This window comes from Heteronotia binoei, chromosome 18 (genome assembly GCF_032191835.1).
Source record: "Heteronotia binoei isolate CCM8104 ecotype False Entrance Well chromosome 18, APGP_CSIRO_Hbin_v1, whole genome shotgun sequence".
NCBI lineage: Eukaryota > Metazoa > Chordata > Lepidosauria > Squamata > Gekkonidae > Heteronotia > Heteronotia binoei.
Window position 1 is genome coordinate 21925077 of NC_083240.1, and position 19574 is coordinate 21944650.

Below are 19574 nucleotides of genomic sequence, written 5' to 3' on the forward strand. Positions count from 1 at the left end.
AATGGTGATGAGACAGAACTTCCCATTACAGAAAGCTTGCACTTCACAAATTATATCTTTAGCTACAGTTCTCATCAGTTTCCCTAGAACAGACATTAGGCTAAATTGCCTTTCATTTCCAGGATCTCATATGGACCCCTGTTTAAAAATTAGTGGTATTTTCACTACCTTCCAATTCTCAAGGGGAAAGAAGGATCAGATATGCTCTCTTGTAGCTTCACTCAGTTCTTTAATATCAAACAGTGGCTATTCCTGCATTCACCTGAGAAATCTCTCTCCCCTAGTAAACCTCTAATTGTGTCAAACTGCAACTTTAATGGGCTATATTATCCATGACTAGAAGGGTGCAGCCTGACATCAATTTTCTCACATGTACTCAGTGAATGTTTATCCTACTCTTCCTCTAAGGAAACCAGGGTGGCATTCATAGATTCAATGACAATCCTGGCAAAGTAGGTTAGGCTGAGAGAGGGTAACAAGCCCAAAGGTATCAGTAACATCTGCAACTCAGACCAAGTGCCCACTCCTCCTTTCACCCTTGCATTATCCCCCTCCCACCCCCCCCAAAAAAATCCAAACTCCTCTCTGGCCTCTTCTCTGCATATCCTGCTGCATTCTTTCTTGCAGTCTAGCTTTTCTAGACTCTTGCTTCTTTAACCATTCATTTTCTGGGGTCTTCTGCCCACATCTGGAACCAGAACAGCGAGCAGAAGCCCTTTGATGTACTCATCAATGCCAGAGGCTTCACCAACATACAATCTCTACAATATCCCATATATAGCAATTATGGCCCTATGTGAAAATTTTCTGTGCAAAAAATGTATGTGGGGGAAAAAAGCAAATATCCTGCCATTTGTGGCTGAAATACTTTGCTGTGAGTATACCAGACTGGGAAGCTCTGACCCCACCTCCAGCTGTTGGCAGACAGCACATCCTGCCTCATGCCTTCAGCCATTATGCTCTGCCCTTTGCCATCAACTGAAGGCAGCAATGGATCCCAAGTTTTGAATTATATTTGACTAAACTACTACTGCCAAAAGCAGAAAGGACCCAGAGGTCACTGTTGGGAGAACACAGCTAGCCTCACTGTAGAAATTGGGATTGCTTTGCAAATCGGTCATGGGTATCTCACAGTCAGTGCTTAAACATAATGACATCTAGCACTGATGTAGTTCTTCACAGAGTACCTCAGCATAATTCATGGTTTTCACCACAACATGTTTGCCTTTATGAAGCCTTTGGTGTAACCTTGTAGAGCCACTTCACCTACTGAAATGAAAACCAAGCATCTGAAACTGGAAGGAATGTTCTTTCCAGTTTACCCCCTCCTCCTTCCCCTATAGCTATGGGGGGCAGTCTTCGTACACATTAAGACAGCAACCTCCTCATGAACTGGAGGCAGAGGAGAGATCTGAACTGGATTCTTACAAACCAGCAATTCAGCCTCAGTCCATCCATTACACTGGTCTTCTCCAGAAACACTGCTGTTGAGAGAAACCAGCTCATCTTTTCCTTGCACAGCCAATTAACTGAATGATCTTCTATTAAATAACACTGACTATGACCAGGGCTTTTTGGGTAAAATAAGCCCAGCAGGAACTCATTTGAATATTAGACCACACCCCCTGATGTCACCATTGTTTCACATGGAACTCATTTGCATATTAGGCCACACTCCTTGATGCCAAGTCAGTCGGAACTGCGTTCCTGCTAAAAGCTCTGAATATGACACATACACACAGTGTGTGTGAACGCTGAACTCTCAGAGAACAGCCTAGGCTATAAGCCGCTCACCCTACGCAGGCACGTGGGTTCTAACGGTACCGCCTGCCCGGGAAACTCTCTACTATCTAATTCCTTTCAATGCACAGAGACCAACTGAGCAAGAAAGACAAGGGAGCAGGAGCGAGAGCCTTTCCAATGCACCACTCAGTGCCTTATCTCGAAACCCATGTATTGCTACTTAGGCTGGCGTTCCTGAGCCGCTAATAAGACAAGGTCACGAAGCTACAGCCTTTCTCTGACCCCCCTCCAGTCAGGGTTGCTCTAAACTGAGGACACCCTGGAGCGGACCGCGGAGAGAGACCCCACCCCGCCCAATGGGTGCTGAGGATCCGCCACGCGCCTCAATTATTGGTCGCCGCGCCCGCCTCCACCTCCGCCAATCCGCTCCTTTGTTTAGGGTTAACGGGGTGAGGAGGGGCGCGGTTGCCCGTCAAGGACACTGGCCAATAAGAGGGCTTGCATCCGAGCCGGCCTTTGGCCCCGCCCTCTCTTCCAATTTGCTCTCGTTCCCCTCCCCACCTTTTAGTTCAGCGCTGCGCTGCAGCCGACCCATTCGCCGGGCGGTGATTTGCGTCACCAACTTCCCCCGCCTCTTCTTCGGCTGCACTCTCTCTCCGTGTCGCGACTGGCTGTTGAAGCTGTCATAGGATACACTTTCTCCCAACCTTGTAATCCCATTGGCCATCCCCTCTCTGTCAGCACTCACCGCCTCCGTCCCTCATACCCCTCCCGGCAATCATGGCCGTTGGAGCACCTCCGATACGCCTCTCCTACCTTATCCCGCCCACCCGCTGAGCCAGCCGCCCGTAGGCCGTGGGCGCTATCAGTCAGGCCCATCCTCTCTTCCGGCCCGCCTTCAGCAAGCGGCGATTGGCTGAGTGGGGCGTCAGTGCATTCGGGAGACCAATGGGAAGCCCGGGGCGTGTGTGAAGAGGCGGCGCGCGCGCGGCGGCCGGCCCGGTGGTGGTGGTTGTGGTAGTGGTGGAGAAGGAAGCGGCGGCCGCAGCAGGAGGGGCCGCGACGGCAGGGGAGTGTCAGCAGTAGCAGCGGCGGCGGAAACGGAAGCAGCAGCGGCAGGAGGAGGAGGAGGAAGAGGCGGGCGAAGAGGAGGCGGTGGCGGCGGCAACGGCAGCGGCGCGCGCGCCTGCCTAGTCCCGGTCGCGAGGAGGAGGCGGTGGAGGAGGATGTGGCGCGCGGAGGGGAAATGGCCGCCGAAAACAAGCCGGAAGGTGAGCGACCGAGAGCGAGTGGTGGCGGCGGCGACGGAGGGAGAGCGAGAGGAGAGACTGACTGACTGACTGAGGGCAGCACGCGAGAGCACGCATGCGCGCGACCCTTCGAATCTCCCCTTTTTACTCGCGCTCGTTTGCCCGGGGGGGCGGAGAGTGGCAGGGCGGCCCGGGTCCCGCTCGCCGAAAGTTCGAGGAACTGCCAGCTATATTGTCTGTCCCGGTGGGGGCCGGGAGCGCAACTGCCCCTTGAGGGAGGGGCTAGCATGGGGGGCCACTTGGGCGGGCTGGGAAGTCCCTCCCCTGGCCCCTCCCTCCTGCTTTGCATGTCCTTTTAGCATGCCAGGGAGGAGCGTGTGTCTTGTGGTGCCAAGGGGCAGCTCCCTCTGGGGAAAGCTGACCGTGTGGACCTGCCTCCTGCACTATTAAAAGCGTGCCTGTGTGTGTGTCTGAATGCCCCTCCTTTGGAAAGAGAAAACAAAAAAAGGGGGAGGGGGGATGAAACACCTGGGCACGGGAGAGAGACTCCTCACATGAAGGTTGCCCGGTCTGTAGAGAGCAGCGCAGTGGGGCATGTTCTGAAATTAGGCTGGATGGGCTCTGTCAGGATGTGATGACGTGTTGAGGTAAGGTCCTGTGTTCCGAGAGGATAGGTGCCTGGCAGCTATCACATGCGCGTATGTGCTCTTGTAAGCATCTATTTTTCTCTGTGAGCAGACAGTTGCTAGTAGGGCAGGTTTGACGAGGCGAGGGGATGGTGGGACACCTGTTCTTGCCTGGTTTGGAGGAGGTCTAGGAAAGTTGAGAAAAGAAGTATTGGTGTTTATTTACCTGGGGGAGAGCATGGTGCTAGAAAGAAAGCAGTTATTCTTTGTCCTGTTGTTTAAAAAACCTTATAGGAGAAGGACTATGTTGCTTGGATTATTGCTAGTCCCAGGGATCACAAAGGTGGTTTGTCCCCTTGTGCTAGCATGTTATGGAGAAATTATTTAACTCATCAAGAGAAAAATCTAACTGCTGGCTGCCACAGACACGTTAGTACTAAGACACAGGAGTTCATGCCACAGACATGTTGGTACTAAGACACAGGAGTGTGACTCACACATAGCATTGTTGTGAACTTCTATGGTAGGGGTACAGGTTTCCACTATTCTTGAAGTTGGGAAAAAGGGGCATATCTCTGGTGGTTGCACCAAAATGAGATGTGGGAAGTGGTGGGGTACAGAGCAGATGGAAGGGGAATCTATGTTTTCAACCCTTTTGATAGGGAATGAGTTTTCTGTTTTCTCTGATGAAGGCAGAGCCCAAGAATGTGAATCGTGTTTCTCCTTGGCACCCATCATGGACAGAGTGAAGCCCTTGAACATTCACTTATTGAATCTGTGGAAAGTGGTGGGTGTGTGATTGCTCATCCTTTGGCCATAGAGGTGGGGACTATTTCTTGCAAAAACAAGTGTACGGGGGATGAAAGACAAAAAGAGAGCATGCATATGTACAAGATAAATTCTCCCTGGTAGTATCCTGTGCAACTCCTGTCATACATATGGTGATGAACAGGTCATGTGAGAATAGCTCATTTGCTTTTCGCCTTCTTATAGGTTAGGGCAGATCTTTTGGTATGATGGATCACTGTATCTCATGATGGCAAAGACGTTAGCTTCTGCCCCATCATATTGTTCAGAGAAAAGATGGTATCACTGATTAGCAATGCCTGTATAGTAGGTACAGAGAAGAGCACATAGAAGATCAGATTTGTTGTGTATCTGTGGCCTTTTATGTGAGTCTGTATGATTGTCTGCATATCAGGGATAAAGGGCATTTTTCCATGCAGGTACCTTTTAAGAGGCATCTTCTAGTGCATGGAGAAAGGAATATGCTTAATGGTGTTTTCTTAGGCCCTATGCACACATTTATAATTGTCCTGTATGCCTCCTTTCTACTACCCTCTCTTATCTTTGCCCCCATGTTTTGCATCTGGATAGACTTTAAGCCCTAAAGGGCAAGGACTTGTTCAGCTTTAGGCCTACTAAAATTTTACTACTTGTATTTTGCGATGCAAAGGCATCTGACACAGGACATACATTAACGGGATTTTTCACCTTTCTCACTTCATGGCACCTTTTTTAGTTTTCTCATACATGCCCCAGTAGGTGGTGTAGTAGAATGTAGCTGCTCCTTTGTAGGTGTTCTTCATCTGTCTTATGTTCTTGAGACAGGCAGAGCCTAATGTGGTACACCTTCCCTAAGAAACTAGTTGTTCACCACAAATGTAGCTTGGTACTGTAAGCCATTTATAAGGGTGGGAGGACTGGCATTCTTAATTTTAGGTGAGACTCCTCAAAGTGAGAACAGCTGCTGTCTACTATTGATTGGGAATCTGTTTGATTTGTTCCTTGTTAGGTTATGTGTATGCATAATGTAGGGTGTTAGTACCGCCCTTTTGGCAACCAATCCATGTAGAAGACCAGAGAGCATGTAGAAATGGGAGACCAGTGTGCCTGGTTTTCCATAGTAAATGCTTCAGGTTCTTTCAAAAAGCATTGTTCTTCCCTTGTGAATAGAAGACGTGGATCTGCTCCGACCTCCTCTTACGTTCTGAAATAGTTTTTTTGCCCTTACAGGTCAGTTTTCATCTTTCTCACCACTGTCAAATTCATTTGATTATGCAAACTATTTGTGCATATCAAGAGTTTTGTGTTAGTGTTTGGGACAAGTCCATGATTGAAGACTTTGTATTCAGTCCAATAGGGCTGCTTACCAGATCACTCTCTTGTCTTTTTCGTCCCTCCCCCACTAATTTGTAGGTTGTAATGTATGTTTGCATCCTCATGGTCTCATGGGCATTAATTACTTCAGTCCCACGAAATAGATTTGGAATGTTCAGTTGCTTCAAAGTATGCATGCACTTCCTTTCTTGTTTGGATTGCATGAGTAGGGTGGTGACTTTGCCTTGAGATGGCAAAGGCCAGTTTTTAAAAGTTAAACTGCACCTAAAAATGGAAGTGCAAAATAGTGTGTATGGGGGTAACTTTGGGACCAGACTCTGAGTGTGTTGTTTTTGTGATTAACTTTTAAGGCTGGTCACATCTGAACAAATCACTAGTGGGTTTATAAGATAAGATGCTGTAGCTTGATCACCTTTTCATTACTGGTTTATAAAGAGAGTATAGCATCCCCCTGAAGTGACTGTTGATCGGAATTTAGATGGCCTTTCTAAGACTAAAACAATGTCAAATAATATGCTTTTATGTATTCTTTTTTCAAGTGGTAAATTTATTAAAATCAAATTGCTTTTGAGGCTGGATTTTGCAACAAGAGATTGAGAATTTTGCTTGATGTAGCATAGTAAATATTGCTTTAGAATTAAAAACAATAATAGCTACTAAATACAACCTGTGACCAGGTGAATGAAAAGCCTGGGCATTCTTGGTAGAAGTTGAAGGTTGGGAGTTCAGTTTAGAAAATCAAAAGATCAAAGATAAGGCTTTTGTTGCATATCCACAAGGGGGTAGTGATGTACTGTCTAAGAAAATTGTTGTAGAAGAGTTGGCTGATCCCTTAAAACATATTAAATATACAGATCAAAGTAATATGTTTGCATTTTAACTTAACAAAATATTTTAAAAATGCAAAAGTAAATATTTTAAAGATGGAAATATTTTGCTTTATTTTGATTCCGTGGCTTGTTGGTACTTTGGATGGTCAAGCTTTCTGCCCAGCCATTCAGTGCCAGGATCTGCACATTCTTGCCAGGGTACACGTTAAAGATGTGAAGTATTCTTTTCACATAATTCTTCAGAAGCCGTAAGATGGAATGAGGGGGTGGGAAGAGAAGCTGTGCCCAAACTTTAGCCATATGGATGTAATAATAGGTTCATTATGACAAGTAGGGAATGTTTACTGTTGAGATTGAAAATGAAACCCCAAACAGTATAAAAAAGCCATATGTAGTAGTTTTATTTTTTGCTTTAGTATTTTTCCCTTCATTTACATAACATAGTCAGAAGCATTATGCCACATCTTATGTTTGTGTAGCACCAGCAGAGCTGGAAATGTATTTTACATTTCTAGATGTCAGCATCATTTTTTTAGTGTCTACTATCAAATTAGGTGCAAGCCATGCACTACATCACATTGCTAGGCACGCACGTGACAAGACATTTTGGGCATCCTGGGACATTTCCAGTCCTGAGTGATGAAACTGAGGCAGGCTGCCTGTCGTCTTGCGTAAATCTTTGCACAGAACCATGTATACATATAAAGACACAAAGTACATTTTTTGTTTGGTGCTTGTGCCACAGCAATATGGAATGTGCTATTGTTAGCGTGTTTGCCTTATTCAGCAATAGAAGGGAATAAGCAATATGCAAAGCTAACTTTTTAAAACATGGTAGGCGAAAGGAATGGCATTCAGTCCTGTGTGCATTGCTTCTAGTGTATTAAAAGCCCTTATTTGCAACTGTCCATATTAGACTCAAAAAGCCCTGATGCTTTTTTCTGCCTTCACCGTCCTCAGGATGCTATCACCATCCTGAGCTCCTGAATATATTATTTCTACATATTCTGGTTCTTTGATCTGAAGTAGGGGAAGGCCACGTACATCATCATAGTAACAGTGATGTGAATCAGGATAACACAGATGAAATGAGGAAGGAAATGGAGAATACCATGCTGACTTTGGATTTTTGAGCTTTTTTGGTGTATGTACAATAGTGTTTCCCCACATAAAAATTCATTTTGACATACTGCTTCAGCCTAAATGTTAAGATGAGTGGATTTCGCATGGATTCATGGCTATTAAGCAGTCACATTGCTTGAATGATGTAATAAACTTTCTTATAATACCTTCTGGAAGTGTTGTTCTTTTGGGATTTTTTGCACCGGAAGTTAGCTCTGACTGCCTGTACTGAAATAAATGCTACTGTTTCAAATGCCACCGGACTCGTGTTTTATTTTGGGACTTAAACAGCTGTTGTATGCCAATTAACCTACAAAGTTGCTTATTCCCATAATTTGGCATTGCAGAAGGCCTGCCTTGATCCTCTTCCCATGTTTTTAGTATGGTGGTTTTGTGCAGTCTTGTTTGTCATTTGATGGTATCTACTCATGTTTTGGTCATCTGTAGTGGTCCTTATTTTCTTTTAAGATATGGGGTGGTAGTGAGTGTTCTGTTAATGAACATTCCGTCATGTGAGCATACTGTCTTGTGGCTTTTGGATAGAGCTTCTTATCCTTGCTAGTGTGCATTGATGTTCTGTGCCTGACTGAAGTCAAGCTTGTGTTACATAATTTTAAAATAGGTTACACTGTCCTTTACAGAAGCCCGGATTATTCTTGACAACCTGACAATCATTTTTTTTCCAACTTGGCAAATATTTGTTGTCGTTTTAGTGAGCTGACTTATTCTCTTCTGCTCCTTGTCTCCCCCCTCCTGTATTTTTCCAGCAGAGAAATGACAAAAATATTCATTGCTTAATCACATGCTACTTAACCTCTGTCAGAAATATAAAGGGAGCCGTTTCTCTCTTTTTAATGATTGTACAAAGGCAAGTATCTCACTAGTGGTGTTAATAATCAGAGATGCTGTTCCGGTTAACTTATAAAACTTAATGTTTAATATTAATCTCTGGACTTAACTGTGTGTGAAATCAGGTGGGCTGACCATCCTCAGGACTGCTGTTCTTTCTATACATTGCATGGGTAAGGCATAGTTGGTAGGGCTGTACAATATCTTAGGAGGACATTCTGTAAGTGTTGGAGGGCAGGTCATTCTTTGGCTCCGTATGTTCTTTCTTTGTAGAGATGACAGAATGCTCTTGAAGTCACAAATAGCTGTTCCCCCCATTTTCCTTTATATTCCAAAATGTAAATATTTTGGAAGATATCCAAGTAGGTATCTGTTAGCCTTGGAAGAGGCTGACAGTGCTGTCCTATGTATTTACTCCAGTCCTTTGAAATGGACCTTGAGTGATTGTGCATAGGATTGCATTGTGATTCTTTTGATTCTTCTTACACCTATTGGTATGGTGCATATCTTGGACTGTTTCCCTCACCATTTGAGGGAAGCTGCTGTGCCAGAACTGGGCACTTAGTGTTGACCCTGCTGTATCAATGTTGGCTTTTTGAAGGCTGTTTTTAAATTCCCCCCTGCTCTGAAGTGGGAATATGGGGTAAACTTGGATAGCTAATATTTGAAGCATAATTTTTGTTTTTCCATTTCCTCACCATGAATTAACCCCCTTTTTACCATATCTAGCAGGACTTATTAATTAAAGGAACAAGCAAAGTATCGTTGGTTTTGAACGTTTGTAAGGATGCTCTTGCAGCCCAAAAGACCTTAGTGAACTACATTTGGATTCACCATCCTTTTATCTCCTCCCCAATTCTTACTATTGTTGTAGAATGGTTTTCAAAGGTGGCTTTCAAATGTCCTGTCTCCTTTTGGTCAAAGTAATATATTTTGTGGTCTGAGGATGGAAGTTTATCAGGAGGGATAGCCCTTTTTTTAAAAATGATTACTTGAGCTATATTGAACTAGTTGGAAGCAATAGCATTACCAGAACAGTGCTTCAGCATGATAGATTAAGAATGTTCCAGAACTTCTTTTCCCAGGTTGCTGGCCAAATATCTGTATTCAAACGGTGTATTCGGATTTTGAAGCATTTAGTATTTAAGTGAATATTTATGCCAGGGTATAAAAATCAATATGGAGACAATGAGAAGATTAGTTAACAGGTGAGTGCAGATGGCTACGCTCATTGGATTCTCTGGATGAGCATTGTACGGTTGTGAATTAGTTTATTGCTGAGCTACATCTTGAAAAAGAATTGCACTCTTACATTGGTTAGTGAAGATTTTTGGACAGTTAAAGAAAAGAGAAAATTTGAATTGACTATAGCTTTTGCAATAAGAGGTACAAAACCATCAGTCTCCCCCCCCCCCCCGGTCTGCTGAAGATGTCTGTTGCATAACAGAAAACTCTTTTTTCAAATTATCTTCTATGCTTCCTTTATTATATGCTTTGGACTTTTTTAGAATTCAAGCTTTGAAGGAGCTCTTTTAGTTTGACTTTTTTTTAATGCTGGTAAAACATAGTATGCAGCTGCTCCCAAAAGTTCCAGTTTTATTGACTGGCCATTGGCTAAGAGCAGCAAACCATCAACAGGCGGGTCTCAGCTGTGGAATTTGTTGTTAGTCTATCACAGTTTACCTGATTACCTTGAGGATTTGCTGGAATCCACAGCTGTCCTTGAGCTTTTCAGGCATGGCCAGAGTAAGAATAGCTGCTACCTTTCAAGTGTAGAACCATGCCTGTGGGAGATGAGATTGAGCTCGATTTGAAAACCGAAATCATGCTCCCTGTTTTTTAACCCTGTAAGAAATGTTAAATAACACTTTATTCAGCTGACTTCATTTAAAAGCTGCTGAGTGTATTTTTGACCTGTCAGGGAATTAGAAACTCCGAATAAATGCAGTTGGGGGTTTTGAATTGGTATACTACTTATGTCACCTTTCTGTTTCTTGGAAATTTCATTTGGCATTTTGATGCTTAGGAAAACTACAGGGAATAAACCCAAATTAGCCAGCCCCAGTCATCCAATAGTTGTGCCATCTAGATCTCTAATATCTCATCTGTTCTAACTTCTGTCCAGAATGTGAAAGCCTCATGGTCCCTGTCGCATGTACTGATGCAGTCTCAATACCAGTGGGCAGCAAGGCACCTGTGACCCACCGGTCTATGCCATGCATCATTTTTTTAAACAGCTGTATCAGTGCATGGGCATCCATGGCTGTGCCACCACCATTTTGATTTTAACATAGGCAGTGTTGTAGATGGGAGACTATATCAGTTTAGTAGTCCATTGTCTAGATAAGCTTCCCCCCAGTGACCTTTTATTATCCTAATTCTCACAATCATCTAGTTAGAATGTCTAATACTCATCCGACTTGTCTTAAAAGGTTGTGCTTTCTGGAGTTGCTGCACCCAGGTGAAGAATGAGTGGGGCTGGTTATGGGACGGGGATTGGGGAGAGCCAGTTTGGTGTAGTGGTTAAGAGTTGCTGACTCTAATTTGGAGAACTAGGTTTGATTCCCCACTCCTTTACATGGAGCTATTGGGTGACCTTGGGTCAGTCAGAGTTCTCTCAGAGCTCTCTCAGCCCCAGTACTTCACAGGGTTCCTGTTGTGGGCAGAGGAAGGGAATCTGCTCTGAGTGAAGGGTAAGGTTTAAATCCAATCTCTTCTTCTTCCTTCCAGGATTTGAGGGATCTTCTGCTTAAGAGAACTGTCTTGAACTTGATTATTGCTTTGTGGCTAAATGAGAACTATCCCTCTCTGGACTATTTTATCTGACTGACTGCATTTTCTACAGTCTTCAAAGCCTTCTTTCTATTAAAAAGTGTGCTTTGTTCTTAAACAGGACAAAAGGCTACCATGACCATTGCTCTCTAAAGCTTAGTGTCTTTGCAGACTTTTTCATAATGTTGCTGCTACCTTGCTACTGTCCTTTAAAAATTATTGTCCATTGCATTGGGGAAGGGAATGTTTTCCTAATTATTACAGAATTTTTTTTGGATATTTGAGTAAAAGTAGCTGGTCTTCTAATGTTTTGTTTCCATACTTTTGAAAGATTCATCGATTCCCTATCTTTTACTCCTTAGCTCTACCATAATTATTGTTAAAGTGAACACCCTGTCTCCAAAATGAATTTGTCTTGCCCTTGTGGAAGACTGTGAAAAATGAGTGCCTAGAAGCAAATGCATTGGCTTCAGGGCTTTATAGGAAATGGACTAGCTGGCTGTCTCATAGTGTAGAAAACTCCACTGGTGTATGTGTGGTACCTTTGTTCGTCTCCAAGAGCTTGTTGAATTTGCAGCCTGTCCCCCAGGTGGCTATTTTTAGTTCTACTGCTTTCCAGATAATTTTCCCTTCTCTGTTAAAGCTTTTTGTGTGTATGTGTTAACGATTAGTCTTTGATGTATTTGATCTTGTACAATAATTTGAGCATGGTTACTAACGGCAGTTCATTTCATGCATTTGATGGGTCTTGCTGTCTCTGAACTGAGTGGAAACTTACAGGATGACCACTTGGAATATTCAACCATGTTTTCAGTGTGGCCCAAATGGTGCAACCCATATAGCTCTGTGATTGACTGACCTCCTTTAATGGGGTCTCAGCTGGAATATAAAGGTGTTGTGACCAAAGCAGTGTACTTTGAATAGGTAGTAGTTAGTTGCACAAGAGTAATTGTATCAGGGGAATTCTGCTGTCTGAGAGAACTTGATGGAATTAATCTGATAGTTTGCTTGTGTCAAGTACTAGGCTGGATAAATGACAGGATGTTCAGTCCAAGATTCTTTTTCAAAGCTTCAAGAGAAATGTCTTAAATTGGATAATCGTGCTGCAATATGTTTCCAATGACATCTTTATATCCTCTCTCAACAATACTTTCCTCTGTGCTAACATTGCCTAGAGGAATAATCTAGCAATTCTGCTCATGAGCAGTAACTTTGTTAAATACTTCTAACTGTTCTCATTCATAGGTTGGCTGCTGAATTTGGAGAAAAGTTTTCCTGCTGAGGCTCTAGTAGCTTTGTGCCCAATGTCTGTCTCTTGTGGCAAATTATTTAGCTCTAAAACATAAGTTTTCTACCTGTTTGTGACCTTATCTGAGTGTGTGGGACAATAGGGGCAGCAGAAGGCTTGAGCTGACGCAGCTGGTTTTGTTAGCACTGAGAAATGTTCTGAAAAGGGCAGCCAAGCAGTACACAAAGGTTTATTAAACAAATGTAGCCAGAATAATTCATTTTGGACTGACTTAATCATACCCACTCTTGCTCAGTCTGATGTTGCTTATGATATAGGCCTATCATAAGAGGAGTAAGGTTCTGCTTGTGCTGTGCATTTGCAGATTGCAAGTGGGGGCTCACCTGATTGAATACTTATGCATACAATTTCATAGACATGAATTTCCCCACCTGTGGTCTGAAACTAGACATTCTAAGAGGCTGCTGCAGTGTGTCCATTGTTGTTTTAGGTGGACTGGAATCTTTTGAGTTCTAATCCTGACCTCTCAAATACATGTCTGAGCACCTCCCCCCCCACACACCTCCAGTCTAAAGTGATATAATCCAGTTGCAGGTTGACCACCTCAGTGATAGTAGCTGAATTTTGTTGAATATACCATCATAGGCATAGATACCAAGTTGAAAGGCAGCATGCTAAATGCTCATTAGACAGAAAGGAATGAGTAAACATTGAGTTAGTATTAGTCTTCATTGGTGAATTGACATGCATACTCTTGATACCTTTACCATAAAAAGAGTTCCCAGGGTGAGCTACTGCATAACTTAGTGTGCTCGGGGATCATCCTTCCTGAGCTAAGACAAAAATGTGTGAGCTGGAGGCTAAAAATCTGTTAGCTAGCTCACACTAACTCAGCTTAGAGGGAACACTGGTTCCCACCAACACCTTTACTGATACCTCCAAGTGTTTTTCAAAAGAGAGTGGAGCCAGGTGAGGCTAGTGCCCATGAGAGCTTCTGATTGGCCATGACAGATCTGATTGCAGTGCAGATTAAAATAATGTTTCAGTGGCAGCTGCCTTTCCAGTATTGGTTCTCTTCTCTCTTCACTCTTCTTTCCTGGTATATATATTTTTTAAATTGCAGTGGCCATTCTGTTGTTATGCCTACTGTCCTGTCAAAGGTGCCCACAGGCTCAGAAAGGTGGGGGACCCTACCATAAAGTTATTACTGTCATAAATGGTATTGCAAGTTCTTCAGAGGATAGGGCTAGAAGATCTTGATTCTCTCAAAGCAGTGCTGGATAGATTTCAGCCTTGCAGGATCTGCTTGTTGTTCAGGGGCCAGGGGCCCCCAGCGGCAGCTAATGGTGGCTCATAGGTGAAGAGTGTGTATACAAGTGGAATAAAACAGAAATGCAGTGGCACTTCAGAGATGAGCAATGTTTATTTCAGCATGAGGTTCCATGAGTCAGCTCACTTGCTCAGATGCATGTAAGTGGAGCCAGTCACAAAAGGACAATTTGGGGAGGCCATAACTGTAGAAAAAATGGATTGGATCCATTCTGTTGCAGCCCTAACCACGCTGCTCCTGAGGGCCAACAGTTTCCAGGGTATGCAGGAGGCAGGGGTTGGCGTCTCATGAGTGCTACTGTCCTTGCTCTATGTAGCATCCTGCCAGCGCTGCTCATTAGTGTACCCACAATAGCTGTATGTCCTCTTTCACCAATCAATACTGTCTGCATATTTTGGGCTATTGTAGATCAGTGTAACATAATCCATATTACAGAACAAGCACAACGCAAGAGCTAAAAATGACTGCAAGGCAGATGATGTGCTATCTGCAACTGTTTAAGTTAAGTCCCACATGCCGCTTATCAGGACTTAAGCATTTGCATTCTAGAAAATATTTGTCCATTTTACAGATGGGAAATACTGAGTCATGCCTGAAGAACAAACTTTGGGAACAACGGAGAGCGGATTTCAGGAAAGTAGAGTTTGACCAGTTGCTCCTGTGTGGATACAGGCATGACAGTGAACTGGAGTAGAAAACAAGTCAGGAGAGCCTGCTTTGCTGTGATCTATTACCAGGAGGATGGAGATTGCCCAGGGTGCACTCACACCTGAGGTTTCCCTGGTTTTCACTGGAGTGTTCTGTTTGAAGCAGCTGAAAAAATAAAATGGACCAACTGCTTACTATGGAAACCAGGCAGAGCTGAGCCAGGGTAATACCTGTACTAGAAGCAAGCTCCATTTGTGAGTGTGCTTACATGTGTGCCCACTTTAAAGGAATGTGAAAAGGGGGAATGGAGTAAGACAGCAATGTTTCACACAGTAATGTTGAGCCAGAAATATTTGATATTCTCCATCACTAAGAAGAGCAATCGGCATTCTAGCAGCACCAATGAAATGCATCAAAGATTAAGCCAAGGCATCTTATTTTATAAACGAGACTGAAAATGTTATGGATAAACTGGGAGGCTAATCCAGATCTTGCAAGCCTGAACTTTAAAGTAGTATTAACTGGGCTGTGGCTGACTGTAATTGTCTGCTAGGTATTGCTAAATAGGTCACAAAAATGCAGTGTGGGTACACTGTGATGGGATATAAAAGGGGGTCCATTTTGCCCCACTCTGCAGAAATTCCTAATTTATTTATAGTTATTCATGTGTCTCAAGGTGACTTAGAATTCTTCCAAGATCAAAAACATTCAAAAAGACAATAAAATCTGCTTAACCTGCCTCAAGAAAGTGTCTGCAGCTTAAACCCAAGTTAGAAGCCTTCACGAATAAAATATCCTTAAAGCACCTCTCCAGAACTTCTAAATACAGGGTTCCCCTTTCCTGTTCATGGAGCCTGCCTGGTCTGCAAGGTAAAGAGCTGTTATAGAAAAGAATGTGTTCTAGTAGATGCCAAGTATGTCACCTTAAGCAGAAGAACCTACTAGAAGGTGGCAACCAGAAGTTGGCAGTTGGCCCATACAGATGTACAGGAGAGACAACCATACTGTTTGCAATGGATTTGCATTGGGAGAGGTATGAGTAAAAGCAGTTGTTAGAAGCAGTCCGTATTCACATGTGGTGGTGAAGGAGCTGCTGACAGTTTCCCCATGGTTAGGACTCCACAGGGGTTCAATAATGTGAGCAATTGGCTGGATTATGTGGCAGTCGCTACTGTATCGTTATGGCACCTGTGTGGAGCTTTGCTTGCTTGGAAGCAGGTTCAGCCACTTTGATGTTGCTTTCAATGCTTTCAATCACAAAGTCTAATGTGACGGAATGCCTAGTTCTCTTCAGTCACAAGAGGCCTGCACACTAGCACTTACAGTGTTATCTGTTGTTGTAGTGCTTGAAATGTCCCTAAGAGCCATGCTGGATCAGATAAAATGCCCACCTAGTTCCAGCATTTTGTTCACACAATGGCCAACCAGCTGCAACAGGCTCCTCCTTCCTGCTCAACAAATAGCATAAAGAGGCATAGTGGTATTGGAGGGATTAGATATCCTTCATGATTAGTAGCTGCCATGGCTAGTAGCCACTGATAGCCCACAACCTCCATGAATTTGTTCACTCCCCTTTTTAAAGCTTTCCACATTATGCGGCGGTGAATTTTGCAATTTAGCTATGTGCAAGAAGTATTTCCTTTTGTCTGTCCTGAATCTCCCATGCTTCAGCTGTAGTGGATGTAGTGAACCCTGAGTTCTAGTATTATGAGAGTGTTATGTATTATGTCATTCTCTCCACACCACACAGTCTCTTTGTTGCTTCCTGCCTTTAGTGTCTGGCTTCTGGGATTTTGTGGTGGGATGTAAACTTCAAAACTGCAAATGCATTGCACCAGGAATTTTGACAGCCAGACCCCTGGAGTTTCCCATTCACCCATTTGAATTAGCAGAAGATTTAAGAACCAGTAAAAAAAAAAAGCTGTGGGTGGGGAGGGGGTATGGGTGTGATTTGCTGTTGTGTGCTTTTTAAATTTTATGATCCATGTTGCCTCCTTTGGGAGGATGAAGTGCAAGGAATGTGAATGAGGCTATAAAATTACCAAGCCTTTATAGTATGTAATTAATTCAGAACTCTTTATGGACTTTTATTAGTTGGCCTTGTTTGGTTTCCATTTGAACTTTAGACTGCACAGAACAAAATGTATTAGATGAATTATCTTAGGGTGCAGATCTTAGGGTGCTGTCCTGCCAGAGTTCCAACACTCTAGTCCCCTGGTTTTAATTACTACCTCTGAAAGGGTTAATTTGTATGGTTGAGTTCAAGCAGAACCTGGAGCCCTGGGTCTTAGAGTTCCAGGTTCTGTTTGAACTGCGTTGCTTGTTATGAGACATGGAGTAGTCTTTCTGTGCCTCATGTTCTCTCCCCCAATGCCAACCTGCTCTTGTACCTTGCTCACTGTGCATAAAAACTGCTTATTTCAAAGTCATTTTACTTAAAATGCATTCTGCTTGTCAGTCTGAAAGGTGTCTGTGGTGGCTATTTGAAAAACGAATGTGAATGTTTGATACCGATGTCTCTTACCTCCCCACCAAGGTGAAGAACATGCAGAAGGAGATCTAGGAGGCTAAAAATGCAGCTATCACTGTTGAGAGCCAAATAAGAGGCCTTTCCCTAGTCCCTTCCATCATTAGGTCACTGTGTGGAGTTAATAGGCTTAGAAGCTATGTGAATAGTGTTTGCTCTATCCTGGTGAATGTGACATCTGTGTGCAATGTCAGTATCTGGCATAAAAACTAGAATCCCTCTCATTTTCCTTTCTTGCTTCCTTCCCCAGCTTCGCTTGCGTTTTTGAAAAAAACTGAATACTTTAAAATTACTTGGGAAGGCTTGAGTCTCATTAATCATATAATTTCTGTAAATTCAGTGTGATATTGTTGGCTGTAGATCCCAGGTTGGCTTTATGAACAGGAAAGGGCCTTTTAGCTGATAAACTGAAACTCATCTCCAATAGCCATCTTTCTCAGTGGAACATACAATAAATTTTAATTTTCCATCAGTTGTGTTTATGATGGATTTTTGGGTGGGTGGGTGTGCAATGTGGTTGAGGCTTACTTTAAGACTCTTTATTATTATTATTTTTTTAAAAAACTATTAATATTAGAAACATTAGCCTGTGATCTGGATGCTACCTATTGATGCAAAGTTCTATCTTGTATTCCCAAATTTGCAAAAAACCAGAAAACCTTCTTCTTTGTTCATTAGTCATGTTGATGTTAGAAGAGTACATTGTCAGGTTGTCTGCATTAAACTCTTGTTTATGTTGCTTGAGACTTAAATGTCCCCTGTTCATTACTAAGAGAAAGGGTCCTCTGTCCTTAACTCTATCTCAGAAGAAGATTTATGATGCACCTTGAATAGTAGGTGTTCTTTAGTCATTGAGATAAAAAGCACACTTGCTGCAGGCTTAAAATATTCCTATGCCATTGCCAGTTGGGCTTTCATCTTTACCTGTCAATAAGATGATCATACAGTAGCAGAGTGGGCTTCAGCCTATGGATCAGAACCTTCAGATGGGTTGAGGAAAATTTCCTGATAACTCACAAGTCTTCGTACAGGTGCCTTTTTTTTTTTTTGCTGTCTTTCGGCGTGACCTGCTACTAATGCAAGCAACGCCTGCTGCCCTTGGCATGTGTACTGATCAGAGCAGCAGGATGCTGAGGCCAAGGTCATTTGGTAGAGGACAGGATTATTTTAAGGACAGGTAGGGTCAGAAAAGCACTCCCTTGCTGCCATACTCATTCCCTGGTCTGGCCATCCACTTGCTCTGTCAGTGTTCTGTCTATGCTTGCAGGATGGAGTTTCCCTCCCAAATTGTAATGTCATAACCATGGCCTTCCTGTCATATGATGCTAATGTCACATGACTTCCTGTTGCTTTCTTGCTTAGCTCATAGGGTCCCACACTGTTGCCTGGGCAGTATAGGTGGGTCCAAGATTTGGAAAGTGTTAAGGCCACAAGAGACTGTGGACTAGGGTTGCCAATCCCCAGGTGGGAGCAGGGGATCCCTCAGTTCGGAGGTCCTCCCCTCACTTCAGGGTCATCAGAAAGCGGGGGGGGGAGGGAAATGTCTTCTGGGCACTCCCATTATTCCTGTGGAGACCATTTCCCTTAAGGTATAATGGGTAATTGATCTGTGAGTATCTGGGGTTCTGTGGGGGGGCTGTTTTTGAGATAGAGTCACCAAATTGTCCTCATAGCATCCAGTGCCTCTCCTCCAAAACACCTTCCAAGTTTCAGAGGGTCCAATTCTATGAGCCCCAAAAGAACGTGCCCCTATCCTTTATTATTTCTAGTGGAGGGAAGGTATTTAAAAGGTGTGTGGTCCCTTTAAATGTGATGGCCAGAACTCCCTTTGGAGTTCAGTTATGCTTGTTACAACCTTGCTTGTGGCTTCACCCCAATGTCTCTGGGCTACACCCCCAAAGTCCCCAGATATTTCTTGAATTGGCACTTGGCAAGCCTACTGTGGACCCTTGTGACCCAGTGGTCATGGAACCAAGGCCTGATTCCAAAGATGGGGTTTTCATTGGTTGTATGCCTTCTGGCAAAGCTACTGAGACTGTGCCAACCATTTGCAGCATTCTTGGCAATCAGTGCAGGGGCACTAAGCCATTCAGCATCTCAAATACCAGGTACATATGGGATTTTCTGGGCTTTGGCTGCCTGTTTTGCCTCTAGGAAGGGCCATATATCAGTGGAGCCTATTGGAGCTGATGGATGTTATCTTTGAGCTATATGATACATGAATTTTTTGGAAGTAGTAAATGGGGGAAATTGTTTTGCACAAGATTAGAACTGCCCTTGTGTTTTGATTTGTGTCCTGTGCTGTCTTGAACTAGGGCTGAAGACTCATTGCTTTAATGCAGAAAGAATAAAGGTTTCCTAACCCAAGAGAAACTAGTTTAAAAGATTGCTAAGACTCTTGCTAGAATACTGCATACTTCCATGCAAGAGGCAGGGAAAATTAGTAAGAGTGAAAAGGCTACACTTGTATGTTAGGAAGTCTCATATAGCTTAGTCCGCTTAGACTA

The 19574-nt window shown here is 43.4% G+C and overlaps 1 protein-coding gene across 7 annotated transcripts in view; it reads left to right on the top strand.

The window, feature by feature from the left end:
• Positions 1-2516: 2516 nt before the first annotated feature.
• Positions 2517-19574, top strand: part of CAMTA1 (calmodulin binding transcription activator 1) — an 898374-nt gene continuing 881316 nt past the window's right edge. For 3 of the 7 annotated variants that reach the window (XM_060259694.1, XM_060259692.1, XM_060259697.1), the window contains exon 1: positions 2518-3014. In XM_060259694.1, coding sequence (XP_060115677.1) covers positions 2990-3014 — 25 coding nt within the window. In that variant the 5' untranslated portion in view covers positions 2518-2989. Of the gene's footprint in view, positions 3015-19574 lie in introns of all 7 variants that reach the window. The other 4 variants (XM_060259691.1, XM_060259693.1, XM_060259695.1 and 1 more) reach the window with 3 other exon arrangements.